This window comes from Aspergillus oryzae, chromosome 1 (assembly GCF_000184455.2).
Source record: "Aspergillus oryzae RIB40 DNA, chromosome 1".
Classification (NCBI taxonomy): domain Eukaryota; kingdom Fungi; phylum Ascomycota; class Eurotiomycetes; order Eurotiales; family Aspergillaceae; genus Aspergillus; species Aspergillus oryzae.
The window spans coordinates 6,010,429-6,038,046 of record NC_036435.1 but is presented as its reverse complement, the minus strand read 5'-3'; the positions used below and the strand labels follow the sequence as shown (position 1 = coordinate 6,038,046).

Sequence of the window (27,618 nt, the reverse complement as noted above, 5' to 3'; positions counted from 1 at the left end):
CCCCCTTGGGATCCGATATACTTTTATCATTCAATTCGTGGAGGACCAGGGCTTGCTGACTTCTTCCCTAGCGGGCTGAGACTAGCTCTGTTCAATGAAAGGTTAGCATAATCACGTCGATGCACTTGTTCAGCGACATACGACCTGCGTCGTTCACCTTCCTTTCGGAAGCCATCAATAATCTTGGTCATCTCTTTTCTCCCTCCGCGGGCATCTACTTTCATTCCGCCGAGACTCATGCTAACTTTCTCGCTGGCGTTCGCAGTCAACAGCCTTTTCAGCAGCAAATGTCGCATACTCAGACACACAAATACACCGCAGTCGCTACCGTTCTCTTGTACCGGTGAGTCTTGTAGATGAATGAATCGAATGGGTCGGTTGAGTAAAGCGCCAAATTTCATGGTCACCGTCCCGGCTTCCCGGACGTTTCCAGGAGGAAGTGAATCGTAATGGAATGCTATCCCATCAACAATGGATATGAGAAGCAACGACCAGTGAGTCCCGCCTTCGGCTTCAGTAACATTGCGACAGTCATTAATAGGGAGGAAGACATGCGTTGTCCGCGTGAAGTCGGGTAAGGCCTCGCGGAGTGTGTGCGGATTGGGCGTCTGCAAGATCATGAACGACATGCTGGGCCGCAGAAGAACAATATTGGATGATTTATAATTGACGAGGAACTCGCGTTCCAAGTATCTGAAGAAATCAGTTTAGGCGATGGTGGAACAGGCCCAGTCGACTTACTCCTCCCAGAAGGATATGATCTATGATAAATTAGCTAGGATCCATCGGAGGGTGCGATCACACCCACATTATCTGTGAGCCAGTCATTCTTGAGTGATTGCATATCCTCCCTCGTCACTGTCAAATGTAAGGTCTTCTATTAACCGAGTGCTAAGAGAACCGCAACATACATCGAATGTCATAGTCTGTGTGCTCCAGTCTAGTCAGACATTGTCCTTATCAGAGACTAGTGTCAATCAACCATGGACTCACAGCTCAAATATGCATCATCGGGGTTTAACTGCTGGAGATAAGCTTTCCGTCATGAATCCGACACGAGAAAAGCCAAGCGACCCAGGACCTACCGTATCACCAAAGCGCTTCATCCTCTTGTGCAACTTGCCCAATCCGCCATCAAGCATCCTGCCCGTCTTTAGCTTGCGCGATAATCGCGAACCTCAATTGTATTATCTATCCACGAATCTCTTGGGAGGGCGGCAATCGGTAGGCTTGCTTCTGCCGAATCGAAGGGCCGTCGTAGAGAGCGGGGAACGATTGCTGTGCATTCGACGGCTACCGGCGCATATATCTGAGCCCTTATCTACCTTTTCCGGGGGTGAAACGGTTTGGCTTTATAACTCCTTGTGTGGATTTTCTCTATCGGACGAGGGGAGAATAGTCCGATCCGAAAGATGAAACAAGTCGTGGTTGCGGGGAGTCGATCAACTTGTTCTGTAGAGGAACAGAGAGGAAACCTGGGAAATGATCCCAACGGGGACGAAACAGCCAATTACCTGGTGTCGGATAGAGAAGATAGTATCAAAGCAACAGCCGAGTGACAGGCCGTTCCCACCTGTGGTGCACGAGAAGTCGCCCCTTGCGGCGATACGATTGAAGCCGTTCCGGAATCCCGCGACGTCACTGTGGCTTCGGTTGTGGCTGGTGTACACGTGACGCTTAACTACGGAGTACACAGAAACATCTCTCTTTACTCCTTTGCCTTACTTCTTATTCTTCTCGTGTGTGATTCATAAAATCGAGGGGAGGTCAGTTGGTTGTACCTTACCTTACCATACCCTCCTACCACTATGAGAAGTAGTTCGCTACGTTTAGCATTCTGCGTTTACGCATACCACATGTTTACATTTTAACTTCTAGTGCATTGAACAACTAAATCAAGGGGTATCTAAACGTACATTTGAGTGTCTCTGATAGATTGTGCCTTCAGTAGCACGAGAAACCGTAAACACCTTCGCAAAAGCAGAGAAAAACATATATTTTCCCACACATACCAGATGTTTCAAAGCAGAATCAAAGCAGATGACCTGATCACAGCCAATAGTTGACTGGTTGCCAGACCACAATAAAAAAAAAATAAACACGGCCCCAAAACTTCATAACACATATCATAAAGAGGAACGTGAAGACCGATAACTCCAGGGCGGCCTTCTATGGAGCGTCGACGTTTTCTGGGTTAGATCCGGTCTAAGACCAACAGACCCAGCATACCATGACGCTGGAGATCTCCATGCAAGTTGTACAATATTGAAACAAGTAATAATTCCATCAGATAGTGACTTCAGGTTGAAAGCTTCGCAAAATGCTTATTCCAGATCCAGCCGACCTGGTGAGTAGGGTCGTCCTGGTTCTTGGCTAGCCACAGCTCGCCCTTTTCAGCGATGACATCAAAAATTTCTCCGACGACGTATGTCAAGTAGGGATACCCGGCTTCTCGTCGGGCACGGTCAATGTTGAATTCATAGATACTAGCAGCAAGGAATAGCACAGCGGGCTCTTTAGGTGCTTCGTTCTCCTGGGGAGGGTTGTCTTGTGGGTTATCCGACATTGGCATAGCGGACGAGAAAAAGCCGGAGTACCGACCAGGAGAGCTCGGCTGTTCTTCGGTTGGTTTGTCGCTACTCTCAGAAGGGCCAATGACGTCGACAAGGAATGGAGAATCAAGGCTCAACCGAGGCAGGCTTGGACAAGACTCTCTGTTAGAGCTGGGCTGAAGTACAGAAGCTGATGAGGAGCCAGTAATCTGTTGCAACATTTGACTCCGGGGTAATTCAATCGAATCTGGTGGAGCGCGACCCGAGAAAGTTGAATCAGCACGCTTGCGTCCAAGAGAGATTTGGGACTGGCTATCAAGACTTGGCGACTGGAAAGCGTGGCTACCACTGCCAAAATCATGGGAAGCTTTGGGTGATTCATCCATAGTGGATCCGACGCGAGTACTGGCACTATTGACTGTTGATGGGCACCGCGGCGAACTAATATTTGCTCCGGTTGGAGGAGTGTTGAAATTGACAAGGTTGACAGCGTCTGCCAACAACGAGCCGTTGCAGATGCCTAGCGACAGTACCTGTGCCTCAGAGAAGCTGAAATTCGCATTCCAATCACCAATCACCTTCTGGATATCGTCCGGGAACGAGTCCACTAGGGGGCAAAGTTTGTCCTGCAAAGTTTTAAACCACGACGTTTGTATATGAACGAAGCTTTTCAGGCAAGCCTCCATCAATTTGGCGGTAAGAGAGTAGAGTTTCGGAAGTTCATCTTTAAGGGCTTCGTTGAGAGCTACAAACTGCTCTCCTTGCTCGGTGGTTTTCTTGTCCGGCTTGTCCCCTCGTTCCTTGATGCTCTTGAAGCGGGCATAATCCATAAGGCGTTTGTCGCGCTTTTTCATCACTCTCTGTGGTCCATCATGAAGTTTAAGCAATGTGACCATTGGGTCAATGACGCTCTTACGAACGACAGCGATCTGGACATTGTTAGTCATGCTGGATACCAATGCTTCCACAATGGATTGTACTTACATGGTTGGGTAGTGCCTCTGTCAATACACCTTGAACAACCGCCCTCAGCTCATCGCATTTGCCTTCAATTTCATGGTAAGCAGTTGGGGCGACTTTGATAAACTCTTCTATAGCGCTGGTGATTTCGCCCAAGCAGTCTATGGATCCCTGTACTTCACGCGTATACCCCTCCGCATCCCGCATGACAACTTGCAATTGAAAGAAATTGTCTCCGAACCTCTGAGACAGAGCATCGTATTCCTTGTCTTCGACCAGATCGGATATGCCAACCTGTTGCTTCAACTTCTCTGTGCGACGTCCAAATGCCTTTGACAAGCCTGCCCTAACATCAGACTCTTTTCTCTTTCGGCCAACCACTTGCCCCACGACATCTGCACGTTTCTTCAGCTCGTTTATACGAACAGAGATGTTCGTAACCTCTTCAAGTGCATTAATGAGCGCAGCACGGTCTGGATGATCCTGAGGTGTTGATTCAAGGAGTTCACTTAAGAGGAGCGGATATTTCAAGATCCGCTGTACTGGCTTGACGAGCAACGAATCTAGATCCCATGCTGTTGTGAGATCCGATGCCCAGTCCCGACATTCTTTGAGCCAAATAGCCACTTTCGGGTTCTTCTGCAGGGTCTGAAGTTTCTTATTGGCAGCATCGTGGTTCTTCAAGTAGTCGGCGTAAACCTTCTCCATGTTTGCTATATGCGCTATGAATGCCTGCCCAATGAAAGTCGCATTATCTTTCTCCAGGTCGGAAGTGCTAGTTTCAGTAGAAGATTCTTGATCCGTCTTTGTTATAGGATTTCGCGCGTTACGCCGGCTGGTCCACCGTTGGGATTTAGGCATTATATAAACACTTTTCGCTGCCTCCTTAAGAGTGTCCTGGAAAGCCATAGAAAATTGCACGACTTGGTCCGAATTTGCAAAGAGCACTTTGACATCTTCTGTGGAGAGGTCTAGGCATGAACTCGAAGTGCCTTTATAAATATCATCGACGACTTTCATGTCCCTCCCGAACGTGTATTCGGTATCAACTAATTCCTTTATGACGTGTCGCCGCTTCTTCAGTTGGCGTTGTTCTGGAGTTGGGGACGCGGTTCGTGGGCGAGGGTGTTCTGAAGTCGAAGGAACCAACGAGGTTGCCGATGAGTCTACTGTCTGTGAGGAAGGTGTCGGCTCAAGTCGCCGGAGAGAGGAGTCTTCACTGCTATCGGTGCTTTGAACGGGCCCCAGCGGCGCGAAGATGGCGTTCGAAAAGATGTTGGGATGAACCACAGGAATCTGTGGGGGAGGATGAACAGTGCTCTCTTGAGTGTCGGAGGGGGGAGCTGGAGGATCATGACGTGGTATAGGAGGCGGTGGGACATCGTCATTATCAAACTCCTGAGGTGGATGCACATTGATTGCCAGACCTAGGCCTTCGTCGGCGCCTTTTGGATGTGCGTTGGGGGTCACTAACTGCGATGTTGGGACACCATTATTTCTCCGGCTGTTGTCAATCGTGGGGTCCTGATGTGCGGATCCTTCATCGACGGCTATCTGCATCCAATCCATTATTGATGGAGACGCATGCTCCCAGTCGTCACGTAAAAACAAGCTTGCGGGATGTCGCATCCGTTCTGAGGGTTGGATACGGTCAGTTTCCGTTATTAGAACAGGATCATCCGTCAGACTATCATTTCTCCCTTCGTCCCTTTGCTCAATCCGTGAATGTGGCGGCTCTGGAGACGCACGTATCGCTGGCATAGGAAGGGGATGATTCCTGCCACTCGCAAGCTCCTCTATGTAAAGCTGAGACACACGCTTAGAATCCCACCCACCCAGCCTTATTAAGCTGGGTGTGTTCGAAGATCCGTAAGGAAGTGTATGTGATATGACTTCTTTACTTGGTTCTGTTACCTCACTGGCTGTCTGGGACAATGCATGAGAAAGTGGATGACCAATGACAGATGGGATGCTCGAAGATGCAGAGCATGACTTAGTGGTAGCCTCTTCGCTATCCTCGACACAATGCTGTATGTTGGAAAGATCGTCATCGCTGCCCTCACATTGCCCACCCGAAGAATTTCCGTGATGCAGGGAAGAAGACCAGGAACTCATACTCCATCGGTTCATTGGGTCGGTATCAGTAGCACCCTGTTTGATATAAAGATCACGGTGCTCTTGGTTCTCACTGCTGTCTATAGAGTCTTCGATAGCCAACGCATCTCTCAGAACAATGGGAATAGACTCCTTCTCATCATTATCAGAAAAACCATAATCTTGCTCGTCACACGATGAACTGCTGGGGCTAGAATCACGAATACGCATTATTTGGCTCAACAGGGTTCTATGCGATGCATGTAGATTCTGTTTGGAAAGCTCATCTTGAGGTTCTGGATCAAATGCGGTGGTATGGGTCTCGTTAGACCCTGTTGTTACGGCGGAGTCGGGTTGCAGGTCGCAGGGCGTCGACTCATATCCTTGGCTGTTCAAAATTATCCCCGAGTGGCCTAATGTTGGTGAATCCATCGTCATCGGATGATAGTCTGTTGTATTTCGAGAATTCTCTGTTAAAGATACGTCTGTATCGACGTGAAGCTGTTGATGCGCTTTGGAAGCCTCTGTCTCGGGTGTCATGTCTTTTGTTTCATGTCCACACTCGCCAAGTTCCTCGATTACCGCCACGTTATCTTCAGGCTGTGCCGAAGTAATCACATCCGCAAGTCCAGTAAACTGTTGTTTAGGTGTAGTAGGCTGAACAGGCTGCTGTGTGTCTTCTTGAGCTTTGACCTGGCGTCGGAGCTCTGCTGCTTTCTCTTCTTTTCGTTCATTCTCTTCAACTGTGCGATTGAAAGCCTGCTGGATTCTCTGTCGCCGGGTTGCAAAGTCGACATTACCCAATTCTGGCAGTCGTCGCTCTCGGAGCCTGGAGTTTCGTGGCTCACGATCACAGTTAATTTGTCTTTGAAAATTCGAAACTGTTTCCACCACTTTTGAGCGTGGCGCCGTTTGGGCAGTTTGTGAGACGGGTTGACGGGGTCGTGAACTACGGAGAGGCGGTGACTTCTTCGGCGGAGGAGCAGCTATGTATGCCTCCAAAAGGGTACCCTTCTCAGGGATGTACTGACGGGCCCTGCCAGGGGCCACTTCCCGCCTTGCATGGGGCGGTGTCGCAAACGTTGCTTCGCCCTCGTAGGTCAGTTCACGAGCGGGATTAGACGCCTGTTTGGGGGATGGCTTGGGCAGGCGGCTAACGCCTTTCGGCGGCAGAGCGATCTGCTGCGCAGATCGGTTGCCGAAAGCTAGCTCGGTTCTTGTTGGTGAAGACGGCGATGAATCGCCCGAGGCGGAAGCTGAATTAAGGCGGCGGGAAGAAATTGGAATGCGTGACTTGGAATGTGGGCTCTCTAGGGATGTGCCGGGCTGCGGCTGCAAGGGGGGCTGGACCGCCATATGGGTATCAGAAAGGCACACCGCCACACCTCCAGGTCGATCTCCAGCGAAATCACTCCTTGTTCTTCGGTGGTTAGGCGTACTCGAAGTGGTATGAACAGCCTCTAGAAACGGCGTACGTCCTAGATACCAAGCGGTGGGAGTCAAAGGCGTCAAGCCAAGTGCTGATTCAGGATGGTCTAGAAATGCTGGGTTTGGGCTCGGGATAGTCCCTTCAGAACCTCGACGGCGCGGAAGTGAGGGTGTTCCATATCCCAAGTTGTCAAAACCCGTATCTAATGCAAGCAATTGGCCAAACGGGGGCCGCTGAGAAAGGTTGGAAGAGCTGGGACCATTATCTTTGATGTCGCTTGTCCTCAGCCGAGGTAGAGAACGTTCTGACGCTATATCGGGGTCAAAAGTGCCTATCGTGTTCCACCGAGGTATTGGGGCTTTCTTAATTGACGAATGGTGAGTTTGTTGCAGACGTGAAGCAGCCTTGGATTGTATTGACCCATCCGTAGGGCTAGCCGGGCTAACAGTTCTGGATGTAGACGTTGACGGTAGTGGGAGAACTTGATCCTGGTTGTTGTTGAACTTGTTCACGAGGTCCTTAAACGAGACCTGCCTTGACCTCGCCGTCGACGCCCGCGCTGGCGGTACCCTGATAGTGGATCCGAACCCAATGTTTCCGTATGATGAATCTGAGAGCGAGCGAAAGGGCCCTGAGCTTTCCACAGACTTCGATGGGTGCGCTGGCACAGAGCACACTCGTTGAAATTGTGTCGGGTGGTCTTCGGTAACTTCGGCGTTATCAACTTCAACCATCAAAGATTCGCCTGAACCAGCAGCAGTATTACCGATTGCAACCAATGTGTGTGGATGTGGGCGATAGTAGTCGTCAGGGTCGGGCGAGGATCGGTCGTTCGAGGATAGGCCTGCGGTTGCAGGCAATATTGGAGAGTCTGTGAGACCCTGTTGCGCGGAATATGTGGTACTGGCAAAAGGTGGTGCGGCAGAACAGGAGGCAGTTAGTGATGTTTCAAAGGAGTCTTCCGTCGGAGCATCATAGAAGTAATCGTTGGTAGTCGGAGAAGATTGGCGCCGGAGCTCACGAGAGTTGCCGTTCAGAAAGCAAGAAACGTGCTCGACATCACTGCCGGACATCTTGCATTCTTTCAGGCAGATGGTCAGTGTGAATGTGTCGTTCAATACTTTTGAGTTACCTATTCTCTCTCTTTACCAAAACAACAACAGAGAAAGGCAAAATTAAAGAAAAAAAAAATTTTTAAAAAAAAGCAAGGAAAAGGAAAAAAAAGACAATTCCCCACCGAGTTGGTTGGTGGTGATCCTTTCTGTTCGAGGGTGCTGGGCTTGTGATGCGTTGTTCACAGCTGGTAGGCCACAGATGAGGTTGCAGATTGACCGGCCGGAACTACAAGGCAATCATCACCGGGTAGCACCACGCCAGTACGGCGTCATATTTGAGACAGTATAAAACAACGAAGCCACCAGTGTGATGCTGGAGGTGTGTACCTCTTTCGGAGAATGCAGAGGGTTATTTGATGCTTGACCCACAGCGCTTAATGGGCGAGGAGTAGAATAAGGCAGGCAAAAAGAAACGAATGAAGGCTAGGGAATGGGACAGCGGCCAAGGGTCTAGTTGGAAAGACCAGCGAGGTATACGACTCGAGTAAGACGGGCGGGATGAGCGTTTGCACAGCGTCTAGCAGGGGTGTTGGTGTTGAAAAGTGGAGGTTTATCGCAAGCGGGTCGAGAGGGGTTGTTGAGGTCAGAGAGGCAGAGAGGGAAACGAGGAAATGAAAAGTGATACTAATGATCGCAAGAACCAGAGAGGGGGCGTACAGTAGTATTGTTGTTGCGCGGTACTGTATGTATGTATGAATGTACGTCAAGGTAAGGTCTGGGAAAGAAGGATACCCATCAAATCAAATAAGTAGTAATAAGTCATCGATGACGACCGGGCATCGATCCTGCGGTCCTATCAAATAAAAAGGGCCGCGGGTGGGCCGACAGTTTAGTTCGCCCTGTTCCTGTTTGAATCTCTGACTGTGTCCACAGTCTTTATTTAGCCCACTAACAATCGGCTCCGTAAACCATTACGCTCCATCTTTTTACAGGAGTCAATTACGAATAAATAAGCGCGGAGAATAGAAAAGAACCAGGGGTGTAAACAGAGGGGGGAAAAAAGAAAAAGAAAAAACATATAGAAAAAAATAAAAACACTAAAAAGACTATTTCAATAATGATAAATTATTTTATGCAAGTAAAGTCTGATTGATCTAATCATTGATTAATCATGATTTTTCTGACACCCTCACGGGATAATCATCCGATACAAAAGGGCAGTGTTAGATTTACAAAGATTCTCGACACGGAGTTAGCCCAACAATTAATGTCACTGCTACCCAGTAAAATCTGACACCAGAAATGGCGAACAAAAGAGATTGTGTGAGTGAGACTCGACATACCAGTAGTATTATATAAGAAGACAAAATGTCTTCGTCAAAAGCGTGAAATCATGTTCCAAGACAGTTTTGGTATTCTTGTATTATTACCTGTTTACGGTCTTAGGCGGTCTAGTCTCTCGCGGAGTACTAGTTATCGAAAGGTTAGCTAGATCTTGAAAGTGGTCCTCGGGTGTGAAAGAGTAAGGCAGACAGAAAATTCGGGCGAAAGAAAATTTCGGTCCATGGAAAACTAGAGGGAGGGGAAAAGAAATAGAATAAAATAAAATCCACGGACTCTGTGCGCACTTTCTAGCAATATATCCAACTATGGTAGGAAATTTTCTTTTTGTTTATGTTCTTTCTTATCCCGTGCCTTTGTCCTTTCTACTGGTACAGCAAACGATCGGAACGATGTTGCGTCGCTGACTCGATCACTGATCATCAAGAGTCGATCTCTTTGAAAACATTTCTTTCCTAGCGGCCGGCTCATCCACGGTCTGCTTCTAGTGAAAGAAAATTAATTTATTATCGAGGCCAATGGTTTCAAAAGCACTAATAGATACTAGGTCTGAGGTGTATATCCTTATATCGACTAATTGAAACTGATTGGACGAGTCTTGATCAGTCTCTTTCAGCCTTTGGTTGTCCATGTATCATTTTTTGGATCGCTTCCCTGGAACTACTGTTTCGGGCTCCACCCATCTTTGTTTGACTTGGGACTTCGGCTTTTCGTTCCTTTCCAGATTTTTTTTTATTTTTTTTTTTTTTTTTTGCTGGTTTTCTCTACCTTGCTCGAAGTCTTTGGTCTGTACTTATGATAGAGTTTGTGTAAACCCTAGCTATTTCTCTTGAATTCAATATTCCCACTTTGAATGCACCTGTAGCATTCAAAGGTCGGAGAAATCATACAAAAAATTATATAAAATAGAATAGAACAATAAGTAGATAAATAAAAACAAAAGCTCATTACCACGTAATTACAATGTATTGGCATACCGTGTTTTGTCCTTTTCAAGTGAATAATCAATTTTACTCCCGTAGAATTTTCAGGCTAAGACAACTTCTAATCGGATTATCTGCATGAGAAAAAGATTGCCAATTGAGATTAACAAAATCAATAGTAGACAAAACGGAAAGTAGATCGATAAAGTAGTTCCTCTCTCCTCTTTGAATGTGAGGTTAATTAGTGTTTGTGACCAGTAGAGAACAAATTTGACTCCTCTCATGGGTCTTAGAAGATAATATTTTGTTCGAGAACAACCCTATCGAACTTAATCGCACATACTCCGTAGCGCCATAGACTCTTCAATGAGATATGGTATGGCTTTTGTCTTACGTTACATTATATTATTATTATTATTATTTTCGGTTCCTTATTCCCTCCCCTGTAACTCGTATGCCATGTTGCGATTCGCGATATATGAGCAAGGGGGATAAAGGTCATTCGATACCAGGTCGGTGTGCTATTGCAGTAGTACGGTGCAACAGAGCCTTTTTCACCACTTGAGATCCTGTCCATACATCCCGAATTCTTTACCGCATGACCCGGGTACTTTGAAAGAGGAATATCCCGAGTTTAATTTGATATCCCGGGATCAGTAACCATTGCTTGAATGGGCAGGAGATACAAAGTACCGCAGAAGGGAAGTGAACATACACTAGTCTAGTAGAATCATACGTACAATTTCAGATTCGAGTGATCAGAAAAAATTCCTTCCTTGCTTCTCCCAGCTGAGCCCAGCTGAACTGTAACGAAGCTATTCTTCATGCTAACTAAGCTACCAGTTAACCTCATTAACTACTTAAGGTTACAAAGGCAATGCTCTTGTACCCAGCAGACAAGGACGTATCGATAGGTCCAATTCCTCACAATTATTGTTCTCCTGATCGATTGTGGCCTTCATCTGTCAACGTTCCTTCCGCTTGCTATTCTATGCAAGGATCCATCAAGTTGTAAATCACGGGGTTTCATTGGCTCCAGGTCCATCCACTTCCTCATGTGTAATCATGTCACTGGCCGAAGGCTCATCTTCTTCTTCGCTTTCCCGTCTGTCAGTCCGTCCGTCTATGGTCACACCGCTGGTTAGGACAATTTGCGACAAGATTTATCTGCATGCGCTTAAGCCCAACTCGCGGAATGCCATGAGGGCCGAAGTGGAGAGAGAACCAGACTTTCTGCCACTGGTACTTACATTACAATCCATCTGTCAACGCGACCAGAACGTCAAGACAAGAGGCGATGACATATTTCCCAGAGGCTGTACCAGGAAACATCCCCCGGACTCCGCAACAAAACATACCAGGGCCAGGCTGACACTGGTGGAGACGTAATTATTTACAATTACCCTTCCACGGGAATGTTGCTAGCGTTTGCGACCTTTCTAGACCACCGTCGTTCCAAGGATCTGGGTTGATGCTCCATGTCCGTGCGTGACTGGCGAGGCTGTTCTCAAACCACGACGCTCTCATTTTCGGTTATGATTTTCTATTATTACGTGCAGAATCGTCAGGCACAACAACTGATCGACACGCCATAGTCCTGTCCGGGTTGATAATCCCATTAACACACTCGCAATCAATTCGATTGACCCGCAGAGACTTCCGATCCTTAGATTACTGCAAAATTCTTCAAAGTTCTCGCTGTCACACATTCAATTTCGTCAAAAAAAATTCGTTTTTTTATATATTTACTTTCCTTCGTGGTGGTTCATTTCAGTCCAGCTATTTGGTCCGGCACTCATATACTTCACACAGCGGCCCAATTGCCCCACATACGAGTAATGCAATACATAACAATCTCGCTAGATGATTTTATTCAAGGGCTACCTTGTATGCACAGCCAGCCAATTCGGCTGTGTCAAGCCCATCGGGGGTTTTCTTAGTTTCAATAGCCACCCGTCGGCCCGCCGGATGTAGCCTCTTTGCATCCGCATGTTTTTCTGGCAGAAACGGTCTCTTCGGCATGCGGATCGCAAGCCCTTTTATGGCCAGGGATAATATGCCATGGTGTGTGTACCAACTTCCATGATGATCCTATAAAGCCATACAGCTCTGGGGGTAAAAATACTATCCATGAGACGCCGTCTGTTGGTCTTCCTCCGAGGGTCGCGCTAGAGTTTTACAAATACCTCATGACTTCCATACATTTCGAGGAAGGTCGAATTTCGCACTGCGCCAAGGCCATCAATACAAACCAAACAAACAACCCCTTCCCCTTAAAGTGGCAAGACAAGAACAACTTAATACAATAATACAGAGTAGAGACCAGCTTCTCAGCAGTATCTCGGATTTCTCGAGTTCAAATAGGGGAGAGCTTGAGGCAACAACCAGTCTTGTGTTTCAGGGACCTGCAACTATTGACCGATAGTTCTTTCAGGTGTTCGAGTTTCTTCGACATGTGAGACTGACCTTGTCTCATGCTAAAACATGGAGAACAGGGGGTTTCTCCATGTCAGATGCAACCTGCGAAACACCACTAGCTATCCCTAGGTAGGGGTTTGTCAATATTCACGCTTAGTGGGACTCTGTTTGGAATGTAAGCATGATAGATATCAAATGATGTACAGCCCCGGGGTTCTCTATAGGCTCCACACAGTATTGAGAACTACGGGGAAACCGAGAAAATCAACGGTCACCAGTACAAACCGCGAACTATGTGGATACTAGAGAGACGCCTCATCTGTGCTGACGAAAGGCTATTGCTTGAAAGGGAATATCGTAGCTGTTGCTCTCTAGGCAATGCTACCGAGTGTCCTAGGTGAGGACTCGCAACCACTTGGTGATTTCTCTAGTTTTCCCCCTTTTCTGTTCTTTTCTTGGTTTTTAACCTTCTCTTGCATTTATTGGGACGTCTATGTTAGTTATTTGTACGTACAAACTCGACTTGGGTGACTTCCTACCCCGTAAAAAGTAGTATGACATGACACATTCCTAACCCCTGACTATATAGAGTGGCATCAAAAAGCAATAATACCCACAACACGCTTCCATCCCTGGTTTCCACAGTGGTTAACCTCACACGAACCACAATATATACCGTCGTAGCCCCGGATCCCAACATTAGTGAAACGCCCGAGGAACCCCAATGCTATGTAGTATTCGACTACCCCGTTTTACTAGTTTCTACGTCCTCTCGAACAAACCCATAATCAATCCACAACAGGCAAACAACACCTACGTAAAGAGTATCAAAGGGAGAAGATAATGAAGGTAAAGATCGTCGAACTGTGGGGAAGGGAGGTGTGAGGTGGAAACCTTATAAGATATAGTTCTTCTCGAATCCAAACCTGAAGGAGATCGTCCTAAAACGGTTGATTTCTAAATACAGCAACAATCATGAGCTTTGGCCATATACAGAGTGGCTTCCTATGGAAAATGGATCTATTCAATATAGTGGATGAGACCCTTGCTATTTAGCAATCTATATGGATCCTGTGAAATAAAACTGACAATAGGAGTCTATGAGTCCTATTACCGGTCCCGCCGTTTTTTATGGGGTGTATTCATGCAAGGGCGTCCTGTGGTACGTACTATTCAAAAGTCCTTTCGACTACGCACTGTCCACCAATCTGAGGAATCTCACGTGAGGTACAGTGTCTATACCACATCCATAGTATCCAGGAGGAATATTTACCAAGGTACTTCTATCATCTATTCTATGGCATCGCAACGGAAATCTATCACGTGAGTAAGAGCAGCGCTCTCTCTTTTTTCACAAACATCCAGTTCTGCAAAATTATCATCCACAGCCCTACCTCAACAGGGAGCGTGAGCAGATTTCTGAAGGGGACATGAGGCCAAGTCTGGTTAAAGTGTTCAACCAACGATATATTGGAGCTCTTCAGTAACCTTTAGCAGCGGACGTGGCCGATCCGTTCGGGAGCGACTAAATTCCTGCTGGGAGGTTCCAATTAGAAATAAACGCATCAAAATCACGGACTACAATATTGAAGACCTGGGCCCACTGAGCATACGATTTATCTCATATGACTTCGCGAGCTTGCAACTCGAGGACGTTTACATGATTCCAAAACCGCCGGGTTTGTTCAAGCCTCTTTATGTCAAGAAGCTCGAGAAACGACATCGACCCATCTGTAGGAGAAGAGAATCAACTTTTCAGGGAGTACGAACTAGCTAAGATTGGTACTTTGCACTAACAGACAAATGACAGGGCATATTCGTACATATGCGCAGGCACAGGCAGCCAATCTGACACAGCTGAGAGCCTTATTCAAAGGCTGTTTGTTGTCTGTGACCTTCCTGAAGGTGTAGAGTATTAGTTCTGTGGCTATCTAGCTCCCCGGCAGAAGGTTTGTTTATAACACTTAACATATCTGTGATTCTAGTATTTTTTTTATTTTTATTTTTATTTTTATTTTTATTTTTTTTTATTTTTTTGCCCTTTCCTCCTGGAGTCAGCGTGTAGATAACAACCGCAATGGGGTATAATCAGGGTGTATATCCTCATGTAACTATGCAGCTATATTAGCCTACCGTCGGATAGGAGAACTCTATCCTATTCAGGGAGATGCGTGCACTGCTTTCCACCATGCAAAATCATGCGACCAACCTGAACGTTGAAGATGAGGCTAAGCTGGAGGGCTCTTCATGTTAACTGAAGAACGCTCAAACTGAAGAACGCTCAAAGTAACAACTTGAGTTGTCTAAACAAGGTACACTTCCCTGTCTTAACACTTTCCTATGTAGGTCCTCCCCTTGGGCGTTTATTCTATGCTTACATAGACAAGGAGCGAGTTCAACACAACAGTCGAGGCTCTGTGGGCTTTGAGAAGAGGTCAATGGCATCTGTTGTGAGCTATATTTCTCTCAAAGTCGCCGTTTCTTGATTTGGGAATCCACAGGATATCCGACGTGTCTAATGCTTCCATGTATTAACGGGTGAGCGCTAGGTTCGGCTGCAGAATATGGACGGTAGTGTTTTCGGAATGGAAACATGTTACTCACGGGGGGCTGGCCTTCAACAGGAATGAGGCACTCTGTAATGATTCTTCAAACGTTGGCTCCTCGGCTTCAGCCTTAACGCAGGGTCATTTCCAGAGACATAAACTAGAATCAAACCTGGGTCGAGGAAGTATATTCCATTGTCTGATCAGGGCACTCAAACTTGCTGTTTCTATGTTTCGATCATGACACAGACAGTCATAGCTCATTAGGTCATGTCGAGGTACAGGTAAGTCGCAGCTGTGCACTTACAGTCACCTGATGTGTAATTTTTCCCATTTGCAACGTTAAGCTAATCAAAGCTCCAACTACATCTGACGAAGAAAATATAAAATGCGTCAAAACAGGAGCTCACCTTGACTTCGCCGGTATATATAGCTATTAGACTCAAGGGAATGGGGTGTCTTATCTTTTCATAACTTCAGCCGTGACCCCTTTGATCCGGTACCCTTGCTGGAACAGAGTAGATACTATGATTATCTTTCTCGTGTTGGTTCTTCTGTGTTCAGTAGTATGGCTCGACCACACCAACATAGCCCAGTAATATCCCATGGCGTAGTGATTGTTGATTTGATCTCAAGAATAGTGATTGTCAGTGATCCATCTTCAACATATATATGAACCGGAATATTGCCTACCAACAAAAAGAACTAATTGTATATATCCCAGGCCCTTCCCATCCTGCCCAGCCGAGGCCTGGGGTATGGGGATATACATACCTGATATTGTCTCTGGCCCATCTCTACCACCCAATCTGGGCCAAGTCGATAGTTGTATATGGCCACAATCGAAGGAATCAGTTTGGTAAATGGTCGATGACGATGAGGTGCGAGCTCGTCGGAGACCCCTGCGGACCGTCTTCAGGGCTTTGGATCGGCTCGGCTTGTCGTCTTAGACGCCCCCAAGAGGTAGGGGCGCGGGCAAGGGTTTCAGTGGAGGCGTTCTCTTAATCCTGGTCAGTCTGTTGTGGAGGATGTTAGATCGAGTTCATCATTGGTGGAGTGTAGATAACTATTCCAGAAATTGAGATTATTAGGCAACTTGGAGTGGGGCGCCCACCCAGCATTTGCCTGGTTCCTGCTCTTTGACAGGCTCAGCATCGTGCCTTGTGCACTTTGCCTACCTGTGGCCGGAGTGTGGTTGCTAGCTTACATGGTCAGAGAACAGAAATGGCGATGATGAGATGATTATTGGGGAAAGGAAGGAGAAGACCTAAAAAGGGAAACAGTCACGAGTGTTTCCATGGGGATTACCAAACAGGACATGCTGTCGGTGTATGGCCAGGTACTAATGAATATCAGCCCTACTCGGCATGTTTAGAGCAGTACGACCCCTGGAATGTATGCAAGTGCGGGATCTAACGATATCAGGTCTAGTTGCAGACTGCGCAATATCAATTTGATACTACGGAGTATACTACTATTTCTAGACTGAGTGCTGGATGCACTATAGAAAGAAGTCACCCTCTCAGCACCTTCCTATAGTTCAAGTAAACAAAACCCTGGACAGTAGTTGCCGTTGCAGTTGCAGTTGCCATTCAGTAGCAATGCTCTCTCTCTCCCTCCCCCCAATCCATTTCTCCTCTTCTTTCTCTCCCCCTCTTCTTCTTTTCTTTTCCTCTCCTCAACACCTCATGGTCGTCTGATGCTAGTATCCTGCTATTTGCACTATACGCTTGTCATTCACCTTTGGTGTTTTACTTACGCTTAGCGGCGCTTTTTTTGATCCCCTTATTTCTCTTTTTTTCCGCCTTTCCTCCACTTACCTTTTTTTCCGCTTTTTGACCAGGCTTGACAGATGGCTCGCCTCTGCATCCCTGGATTTCCCTTCCGCCGCGACGACAGGCCCATCACACGGTGGCGGACACCCGCCTTTCTTTCATTCCCTCGAACTGTCCACTACCGTGCCAACCCTCCTGTCTCGCCCCGCTCCTTTTTGCCGGTCTCCTCGAAGCCCGGCGTCCACTCCTTTTCCACCAGCTCGACCTCGTCGACCGGTAACCGTTCCTTTTCTCAGATGAGCCAGGGTTCTCATCTCCCGGTTCGCTCGGTAAGAGCACCATCCACTCCTTCTACTACTGCCCCAGCTCCCACTGGGGTGGTGGATGCGCTAAAGGCCCTTACTTCCCGCCTCGCGGAAAGAAGGGCAGCTCGACAGGCCCGACATCGACCCTGGGCTCAGCCCAGCTCGACCAGTCGCAAACCGTCCCCCGGACACCCGTCGACCGCCCACCGCAAGCCAGCGCCCACCAAGTCCGCCATCCGCAAGCCGACCAAGCCGGTCACCCCAGCGCCAAACATGGCTAACCGTGCTCAAAGAGCGATCGCACAGATCGATCTTGCCCTTGCCAAGCTTGCTTCGGCAAGCCGCAAGGCCAAGCCCGTGAAGCGCGTTCGTTTCGGCGAGACCACTGTGATCCCTGTTTCTCGCTGGATTAACCGGTCCGAACACTCCTTTATCTTTCCGTCCTGGTTCGGTCACCTCCAAGGCTGGAGGGTAGTCGCTCTTTCAGAACCCAACGACGACGGCGAAACCGAGAAGTACATCTCGACATGGGGCTCCGACCAGTTCGACATGCTCCAAACCCACACTCATTCGAGAATCCCTTGTGGCAGAGAGGGGTGCGCTTGGGAAGCTATGAGGCGCATTAAGCGCCAGCGTCCTGGGTGGACTTCTCAAATGCTTATCAAGGGGTTCAACGACTACCGAGAGAAAATGAGGCAGCGTGGAAAGTTTTACTTGTAAGCTTTCTGTCCTAACCCAAGTCTTTCTTTAAATACCTCTTTCTCTCGCCCACGTTCCTTACCCACGTTCCTTACCCTGACATGGCATGTCATTCACTCTTTATTTTTTTTTTCTTTGTTTCCATTGATTGGCTGGCTCTGGTCTTCCCTGAAGACCATCCAGGTGCTGCTAATGGTTTCCAGATGCTGGTGTAATGTCCTGCTGTGATATTGGTGGCGCAATTGCATACACTGATAGGTAAGTACGATGTCTTCCATCTCTGGGGATTAGGGACTGACAGCTTAAGCAGAGGACGTCCGAGGTTTAAGGGTTCCCTACAAACAGGGGTAATGACGCACACCCGTACGCGGGGCTTAAGTCGTACACCTTTGCCAGGAGCACCAGCCACTCCCGACGAACGACGACGACGACGACGACCGACCAACCGATTGGATGGAGGGCTCCAATCGACGATATAAAGGCTTGGTGATCGGATGAAGAAACGATAAGTACCGCCGTCTTCAATCAGTATTGGCTCTGGCTAACCGTGTGTCTTTTCAGATGTGTCCCGTGTCTTCGGCAAAGACACGGGGGTACATTCAAGAGGACGAACAGCGAAAAGATGAGTACTGCCGTCCTCATTCCGCATTGGGTCTGACTAACCGCTTCTCGCTCTAGGTGTGCCCCGTGTCTGCGACAAAGAACACGGGGTCGGATGGATAAGGTGGGAAGAGTTGGATAAGGTGGGCGGAGTGGTAGCGGTGGCCCGTGCTCTATGGAGTAAGTCAGCCCTACCAATCTTAACTTTAACCTTATGGGCTGATGGGATGACACAGCGGATCACCAACAACGGAATGGGAGGTGGATTTGGGGACGGGGAGTTGGAGCTGGGGGTGGTGGGAAGGGTGGATGGGGGGTTTTGACTGTTCAATCTTCGGATTGATCAGGTTTGACTGTTCTATCTTCGGATTGAGCAGGTTTTGGCTGTTCAGTGTTCGCATTGAACAGGTGTTTCCTTTGTTTTTCCTTTGTTTTTCCTTTGTTTTTCCTTTGTTTTTCCTTTTGTTTCATCTTCTTGTCATATAATACACTCAGACACTTAGGAGCGGGTGGGCGGGCCAATACACGTTTTTGCTTTTTTTTTTTTTATTCTCTGCTTACTTTCGTAGCTTTGATCACGTAGGCAAACGAATTGGGAAGGTTTTATATCTATGATCTGATAATAGATTCAGCTAGAGTCAGAAAAACCACCATCTCTTTATACTAGCGAGAACGCAACACATTAAATACTAACACTAAACATGAAACGGTAAAGTAAGAAAAGTAATTATTCAAGCCATCAACGAATTCCATAAATTAGAAGCCTGCTCCCCCTTCAACCCACTATTACTCACTTGCGCCGCCGCCGAATAACACCGATTAATGGCCGCCTGTGGAGCATTGCACGGACTCCGAAGCCGATTACAAACGAAATTCATCAAGGTATTAATAGTCGTTGACGACCCATGCGGAAAATCATCCTGATTATTCGTAATCCACGAATACTCCGTCCGTCCATCGAGTCCATCCGCCCACCGGATAGTCGGATCCGAACATGTCCCGTAGTCAGGTCCATCACCGCTCCCTGCACCGTTTGTCGGACAGGAAGTCACAGTAGTTGTAGCTGTGGTAGTTGCTGTTGTGATAGTCCCAGGATTGGTAACAGTGACAGTGACCGTTTCGGTATCCGTCACTACCTGGCTACTGGTACTAGCGTCGGTAACAGTCGAAGTGAGTATCTCAGTGATAGTTGAAGTCACAGCCGGGCCCTCAGTTGTAATGGTTACTGTGTTTGTGGGACCGGGAACGGTGGTTGTTGGACTATATATGAAATGTGGATGTTAGCCTCAATGAATTTACTAGGCCCCGGCACATTGCTGTACATATACTTCGACTGAACTTACCCAGGAAGTTGCTCGGTTGATATAGCTGTCAGGGTTACCGTCTCTGGAGTGCATGTCTCGCCATTGCTGTCGCCTTTTCCCCAGGTGGAATCATGTCCTCTGGTGTTATCTGGTCCACAGTTCCCATTTCTGCAAAGGGTCCCATCCTCCGATGGAGCCGGATGGCCCACTGTGCCGGGCACGATCTGGAGGAGAAAGGGGAGAGTAAGAAGGATAGTACCCTGGTTGACCATTTTGGTGGACTAGTGGTAAAAGAGCACTAGTGTATAAGGTACATAATAGATATGAGACAAGATATTGCAAGGGTGGGATTTATGGGTACATGAACTAAAGTTAGGGCTTTATATAGTTTACGGAAATGAATGGGGTTGGGTAGGGTTACTTGGGTATATTGCACCATTGATTTCTTAGTTTACAGAGAAGGTGGTACTGCAAGAGGAAGGTGTTATACGCTTTCAGATTTTACTTCCTGGGATGATTGTTGTGGTATGATTATGATTGTATTCGGTGTAGGGTTTTCCGAATTGGGATTGGGATTTTGGTGACGGGACCTGATGCTGCGGCTTGAATAACCCTATAATCCCTTAAATAGTTCCTGGGAATGTTGGTATCATGGGGTAGATTTACTTACTTGGCGAGTGGAATGGTATTATCTTGTATGTCTGGTTCGACAGGCAAAGATTCACCGTTGACAGATGTCCTATACTCCGAATAAGCATTACACTTTCCGGGAGGCGTGAACAGTCTCAAATGTTTAGTCTTCCGGAATAATTAATCTCTGGTTTCGGAATCAGTTCCATCGTTGCTGGTTGGGCAAAAACAGGGTTGATATTGAACGGTGCCCCACTTCACATTCCTGAGGTATGTATGACGGTTGCGGACAGTCTATTGTATAGGTGTCACATCAGTCTGAGTTATCCTGGCCGGTGGCCTATGTGGAGCCTGAGACGATGGCGGTATATTTGCTGAAGCTGTTGACTTGGATCTGGATATAATCAGCTCAACTTTGAGATATAATAACTTTAAGATATAGATGTATATATAGCTCTAGATAAGAAGATTCACTGCTTATACTATCTCAGTAAAAGTGTCTAACAATAATTTTCTAAATTAAAACGGCAAGAATATACTGAATATAGGATGCACATTGAAGCTGTCATTTAATAAGGCAGAACAGAAAGGATGAAGGATGATCCATCGACCCCATGTACTACTATTAAAGGGCGGTACATCGCGATCCCTCCTCAACAGGGCTGACGCTTTGGCTTTCCATCCATATCCACCTCGATCTCTCAATTCATTTCTTATATTAAGTGGAGTGTTTCCCATTATTGAATGCATATCGAACCCACGGATACTCGTCTATTCATCTGGGGAAGTTTTACTACGACAAAATGAGGTACTCAAAGAGACAGGTTCTGGACGATACTTGACAGTGCGGCTTGTGCGCAATCAGCAGTAAATGCGCGCTTTCTATCCCTCCACGACTGACTGTTCATCTCTCCAAGGCCTCGCTAACGATCTCGTGCTTAAAGATGATGACTCTCAAGCCCACGAAATCCTCAGAGACTATTCAACCAGTAGCCCTAAAGTCTTAATCAAAGAACCTTGGGGTCAACCGTTGATTAATGGAACTTTGGGGTTGTGATACTGGAGGTATTTCGTGCAGTACAAATACTTGGCCAGTACATGCATCCACACAGGATAGTTATTCTGTCCTATCAACGACAGCTTCGATGCGACATCCCACATTCGCTATATTCTTACCGATTCAATTCTAGAAATTTATTGTGAATTCGATCCTGTTCGCCTCTAGCGTGAATGCATTCATCGAACGCAGTCGCTCAACGAATGAGCGGAGCTGATCAATATAGGTTCGAACTCGTTCGATCGTCGTTTGAATGGCTTCGAGGATCCACTCGAATAGAATTGTATTAGATAGAATACTGAATGAATTGTACAAGAACGCGCTCCCTATCTCTGAGCTGGCGAGCCCTTCGGAAACCTCGCTCGGCCTAATATGGACCCTACGATTGTCTAAATCACTCTATCATGAGATACTGTTACTGGAATGAAATGAGAGGTGAGCCTTCTTGTCTAGGGCTCTATTTGCTTTTATATCTTAAAGCTGTTACATCTTGAAGCTGGGCTGACCATGTCCAGATTCATGTCAATAGCCTCGGCAAATATACAACCATCTTTTTGGGCTTCACATATCCTATGATATGATTTAATTTAACTAATCAAGAGGAAACATGAAACAATGATGTATGACTGTTTAACAAAAATACAGCACTGTATCTCAACACAAAATTAGATATAGTGGTAATTTAATAAATGCTTATTCTTTATCAAAGGTTATTTTTCGGCTGCAATAAGAGGGAAATCCGAACCTAATATACAAGTATTTACCGTCTGTAGGACGTAATTAAACCGTCTTATCAACTACACCGTCAGCTATAGTTCATTGTATGGATAGTACACGCACCGAGCTGGTCTTCTAAGTGACGGCTGTGGAGAAAACTACGTAATTCAAACAGAACCGTTACTCGAAGCTCCCAAGCTTGATTTGGAACAAGGAGATACAGATGCGAAAAGTTGACCAGAGTAGATTATGAAGAAGGCAGACCAAGTTACAAAGAGAAAACGATTCTCACGGCCGTATAACCCAGACAACAGTAGAACGCCCGAAAACACCGGCCGATGTCAAGATAACATATGCAGAGATAATGGGGTTGTGTACAATAAGTACCGGAAACACAGGATATTCGGGGTCCATGAGAATCAACACGGATAATATACCAACATGCTAGCAGCCAAGAGTCTATAAGTAGAAGAACAGGTTGTGACCCGAAGATGCGCGCACTAAAGGAGATCGGCAGACAAAAGTAGTGAGGGTATGTGACGTCAACCGTCGAGACAATCAATCATTGATACTTAAAGCCACAAATGACATCATCCTATCGAATAAGAGTCGCTAAACCGTGCGTGTAAGAGGGGGGGAGCGTTGAATGTTTCGTCACTCAAGAATTACGGTGGCGTTGGGGTCTGTCGAATTTCCGGCTGATCGGGGCGACGCTTCTCGTAAGACCGCATATACATCGCATCCGATTGAGGGTCCGTCCCCGTAGATGAGCCGAACGCACGAGGCACCCCTGTTTGAGATGCTATCTGCTGCTGTTGCTGTTGTTGAGCAACAATCTCCCGTGCATAAAATTCGACAAGCATGGTTCCATATGCTTCCAATTCTTCAACTGGTATTGAGAGTCGAAAATCATTTAGTAGTAAGAATTGAAGCTCGAGGTGGTTCAGCTCAACCAGCGGAAGACCTCCCACCTAAAATAAATTAGCTCCGCAGGAAAGGGATATCAGTAGACAGCAAAATACCTTCGCGTATCGAGAATTAGTATAGAAAACATCGGAAAAGAATTTACTGGCACAGGTCACGCCCGCGATGACCAGCCGGTGAATGTTAAAACTATCGACAACAAAAAATTGGGAAAAGTAGTCGTCTTCCTCCTGGGGGTGCAAAGACGGTGATATAGATGATGGACTTGTCGGGTCCTGTGCTCTCATTCCAGCAGAAGATGGGGGAGTCACCATGGGCGAGCCATGCGCAGGTTTTACTGCCGACTCCTGAGACCCTGGCCGAGAGGCGGAGTCCGGTTGGATGTGTCCCCAGCGCCGCTGGAGACGCTCCAATTGGCCTTTATTCACTAGCTCAGTCATGCGATCAAAGTACACTAATAGGCTTAGGAAGACCTCATAAGTAGTTGGACAGTACTTATGAATGCGAGTCAAATAGCTGAGAATGCTGATGCTCGGTACATTCTTGCCATGGAACGCAAGCACACTCGTAGCTTGCGGGCTAAGGCTTGCTGTGCCATCAGGGGGAGGAATGTGTCGATGAATCTGCTCATGGTGTGTGTCATTGGTCGTGGTGATTTTCGTAAGAAGTCCAGCAACCATCTCAATGATATCGGTGACTGGCATAGAGCTAATCTCATACTGGCGCTCCTGGGACCACTGCCCGGGCACTTGATCTCTCTGCGACTGGGCCAAAAATTCTTCGCTGGCAAAGCTCTGGATATGAGACAGATCACGGACTTTGATGCGACTCGGGGAGTTCGCTTCTGAGCCACCCAGCGACCGCAGAGACTGATGTGTCGGCTTCAGCCGAGGTGAAGCGGGAGATGAGTGGCTCTCCCGGTGAGAACCGGTGATCGGCGCTGCTGCAGCCTGGTTGGTACTCACATGTTGGGAGCGATGGAACGCGGGGTAAGTGGAAGAGTCGGCATAAGGCACATGGGTGGAACTCATTGAGGGAGGCTGGGTGTATGTCGATCCCGGCGTGGCTGAAGATTCTCGCGTGGACGGTTGAGAGGGTGTGTGAGATGACCGGTTGATATAGGCAGGCACATCATGCGAAGAGTGGGAGTGCAGACGAGCAGAGGCGGCGGCGGACGTTGATGGCGGGGCTGTGGAGGAAGTGGGGGTGGTATTGGTCGACGTGGACCTGGAACTGCCGGTGTCCAAGTGAGATGATGGGTGAGAAGTTTGATGGGATGAAGGTCGATAGACGGATTCCGAGGGAGTGATGGCGCCTCCCAGCATGGTGTAGGAGCTGTCAATGTGATCCGACCGCGGATGGTTGAGGAGAACTGATCCCATGTCAAGGCGTCTGGGCGACGGCTAAAACAGGCGGTGGTCTATGCTAAAAAGCCAAGGGCCGAGAAGCTGCAGAAGTCAGCGACAGAGCCCGTTGGAGCAGCATACGAGGTGAGGGGTCATTGAGTTCGACAGATCGGATAAGGGCAATCATTCAGAGGGAGGACTCAAGATGAATGAGTTTGATTTAATAGGGAAAAAAGGGAAATGAATAAACAAGGAATGAGAGGCGAAGAAATCAAGTTGTTGTACAGGAGAAAGAAAGGCCGGGTGAGGGATCAGATACACTTAATTGATGGGTCGATTTGATTCTCGAAGAAGAAATGAATTGAGCCTAGATCAATATCAGGTGAGAGAGCGCTTTAGTGAACCCAACCCAGGCTGTCAGCGGGAAGGGAATCACAGCCGATAATCAAAGACAGGCAACTCCATTGCGCTCGATCAATGAGAGAAGGGGGGATGAACTCCGAATTGAATTGAATTAAAGGCAAATTAAAAAGAGCCCCCAAAACAACGGGTGGAGGAGCAACTGGGGAAAGAGAGGAAGGGGGGGTAAGTGGTCGAGGGAGAGTATGCGTGGCGAAAGGAAGAGGTGATCAAGTCCAGAATGAGAGGATCAGAGGTGCAATCGATCAGTGACTTCGAAGGGCCCACCGGGCGAGCAGCACTCTCGACCACAACCACTCATGCAAGTTTTATTTAGTCTTTGAACTTGCTTCAAAATTTAAAAATAACCACTGACCTTTCAGCGTCGTCATTCCTCCTGCAAGGACAGAGAGTATAAAAACATACTCTTTCTTATTTATCCTATTCTTTAAGAATAGTCTCCGATCCTCCAATGTGGTACGCATCACCTGGAATGGAAAGGGTGGAACCTTTATCAGCGGGTGGTTGACCCTTACGACAAAGTCTAAGAGAAAGTAGTCAGAATTCAATTCTAGCCAAAGGGTACTATTACTGACTACTATGTACTACTACATACTTACAACGGCCCGGATCCTGATCGTCGACTGGATAGTCTCCACGCATAGACCAATGACGAGTCTCCGGACGCGCAGGTGTGTGGATGAGCGAAGAACGATTGGCGGTGGCTTTGTGTCATAGTGCTCGACTGCTTGAATTCTATCCCTCCTATTGCTCCAACCCAATTAGTATTGATATCATTTACGGATTGACCCTCTACTCCGGTTTTACCCCCCCGACATTGTTGTTTCCACCGAACCATGTTTTGGGAAAATGCTGCCTTGTTACTTTTTGGATGATGGAAAGATTACTACAACAATCCAGAAAAGAAAATGAAAAGATACCAAAAATTTTTTAAAATAAATTTAAATCGAAATATATATGCAGGGAAGAAGACTCAGCATATATCACAGCAAAATGAACTAATGAAATAAACTCAAAAATGCTACTGTTCACGGGCAAGAGATCACTTATTCTCTCGACTTGATATTGGTAGAGTTGGCTCTCACAGCTGGTATATTAATGCCCTCGCACAGGATCATAATGGTTCCTCTATCATGTTACTCAGATCGGAGGGTTCACAGCTAACCGCAGTCCAATAGAAAGGAAAGTCGACCAGATCATCATTCAATACGATTATATCCATCAGTTGGTGAAACCTGGCCCGGTGTAGTCCGTGTCGGGTAGGTAGAGATGTCTTTGAGCTCCTTTAGCCGTCAATACTACCAGTCGAATCACACCTCCCGAGCTTCCGTCCCATTTGATAGCCTCTCGCAATGCTCCCCGAACAAAGTTAATGCCCTCCTCTTCTGTCATATTCTCTTTCCAGTTCGCATCACAGTAGCCGTAAATGTAGGTCGAACCAGATCCACCAATGGAATAAGGCTGCTTGTGTAGGGATCCGCCCAGCGGTATCGAATATACCTGACCGCCATGTCGGGGATCATATCCGGCGATGATGATGCCAGCACTGCAGCCAGTCATGTTAGCGGTGATTCTTTGCTTCGAGCATAGAGAGCGCCTACCTCAGCATATCCTTGTTCTCATAGCACAGCTCCTGAAACAGCGACGCGGCAACCTGGGTGCTAGGGGCCTCATTGTTGGTAATCGAATACATGTTGAGGTGATAGGAGACAATGTCCGCCACGGCTTGCGTGTCTGCAGCAGATCCCGATCGACAGCACCAGATCGTATCATGAACCTGCGTCAATTTGTCCGTGACTCGATTGGCAATGTAAGCGCCCGTCGTTGTTCGGCTGTCGGCACCTAATATAACACCATCTTTGAAGTTGATAGCCATACTAATCCTGGTCAACACACAATCTTAAAGCGTGGGGCTGGCCCTTTGAACTTACATCGAGGTACCTAGGCTGTTTTGAAGGGAAACGTTAGCCAACATGTCAAAAAGACGGCATCATAGGTTAAGGTGACGCCATACTTGACCTCGCCGCTCTTCAGGTGGTTCATATCAACATGAATACCATCTGTAATGAATCATCAGTCACTGCACTGCTGCACCACTCTTATCTCGATGGGGAACTATCCGACCTTCACCAAGCATCCCCGAGGCGCCGTGACCGACCATATTGGCTGATGAAGAAAGTATAGTGGGACTTCGTGAAAACGTGGAACGTAGCTCGCGATGATGCACAACCAACGGCCGGTATACGTCGGTTGATAGGACGGTGAGCTAAGGGTGTATTGAAATCGTAAGGGCTGATGGAAGGAGGAGAGATGATGTGATAATAGAATGAATATCCAGAAGAGCTCTGACGGAGCTCAAGGCAGGCGAACGCGTTACGTTGGCAGCTGAAGCTGGTTCCGCCGGGCGGTGAGTAGGAACAACAATTCCATTGGCCAGATGCTGCCTCCCCGCAAGCCTCCTGAACAACTTCCCCCAGCCATGAGTTCCGGCTCAAAGATACGCCATCGTTTACCGGCTCTAGA

The 27,618-nt window shown here is 47.3% G+C and overlaps 6 protein-coding genes across 6 annotated transcripts; 1 reads left to right on the top strand and 5 right to left on the bottom strand.

The window, feature by feature from the left end:
* Positions 1-26: 26 nt before the first annotated feature.
* Positions 27-1,142, bottom strand: AO090005000150 (Ulp1 protease family protein; the record flags this gene model as incomplete). Its single annotated transcript, XM_023234245.1, has 4 exons — positions 27-693; positions 742-761; positions 809-874; positions 1,086-1,142. The coding sequence occupies 4 exons, from the start codon at positions 1,140-1,142 to the stop codon at positions 27-29; spliced, it is 810 nt and encodes a 269-aa protein (XP_023088831.1).
* A 1,157-nt stretch (positions 1,143-2,299) lies between these two features.
* Positions 2,300-3,406, bottom strand: AO090005000151 (uncharacterized protein; the record flags this gene model as incomplete). Its single annotated transcript, XM_023234244.1, has 1 exon — positions 2,300-3,406. One exon carries the CDS (start codon positions 3,404-3,406, stop codon positions 2,300-2,302), a length of 1,107 nt encoding a protein of 368 aa, XP_023088832.1.
* Positions 3,407-3,491: 85 nt separating this feature from the next.
* On the bottom strand, positions 3,492-8,108 carry AO090005000152 (putative Rho guanyl nucleotide exchange factor; the record flags this gene model as incomplete). Its single annotated transcript, XM_001817212.3, has 1 exon — positions 3,492-8,108. The coding sequence occupies one exon, from the start codon at positions 8,106-8,108 to the stop codon at positions 3,492-3,494; it is 4,617 nt and encodes a 1,538-aa protein (XP_001817264.3).
* Positions 8,109-17,170: 9,062 nt separating this feature from the next.
* On the top strand, positions 17,171-18,325 carry AO090005000154 (uncharacterized protein; the record flags this gene model as incomplete). Its single annotated transcript, XM_023234243.1, has 2 exons — positions 17,171-18,114; positions 18,301-18,325. 2 exons carry the CDS (start codon positions 17,171-17,173, stop codon positions 18,323-18,325), a joined length of 969 nt encoding a protein of 322 aa, XP_023088833.1.
* Positions 18,326-23,070: 4,745 nt separating this feature from the next.
* On the bottom strand, positions 23,071-25,466 carry AO090005000156 (putative cyclin-dependent protein kinase complex component; the record flags this gene model as incomplete). Its single annotated transcript, XM_023234242.1, has 3 exons — positions 23,071-23,376; positions 23,428-24,701; positions 25,451-25,466. The coding sequence occupies 3 exons, from the start codon at positions 25,464-25,466 to the stop codon at positions 23,071-23,073; spliced, it is 1,596 nt and encodes a 531-aa protein (XP_023088834.1).
* An 850-nt stretch (positions 25,467-26,316) lies between these two features.
* pre3 (proteasome core particle subunit beta 1) lies at positions 26,317-27,256 on the bottom strand (the record flags this gene model as incomplete). The annotated part of the gene is made up of 4 exons (XM_023234241.1): positions 26,317-26,641; positions 26,697-26,972; positions 27,110-27,155; positions 27,220-27,256. The coding sequence occupies 4 exons, from the start codon at positions 27,254-27,256 to the stop codon at positions 26,317-26,319; spliced, it is 684 nt and encodes a 227-aa protein (XP_023088835.1).
* Positions 27,257-27,618: the final 362 nt, after the last annotated feature.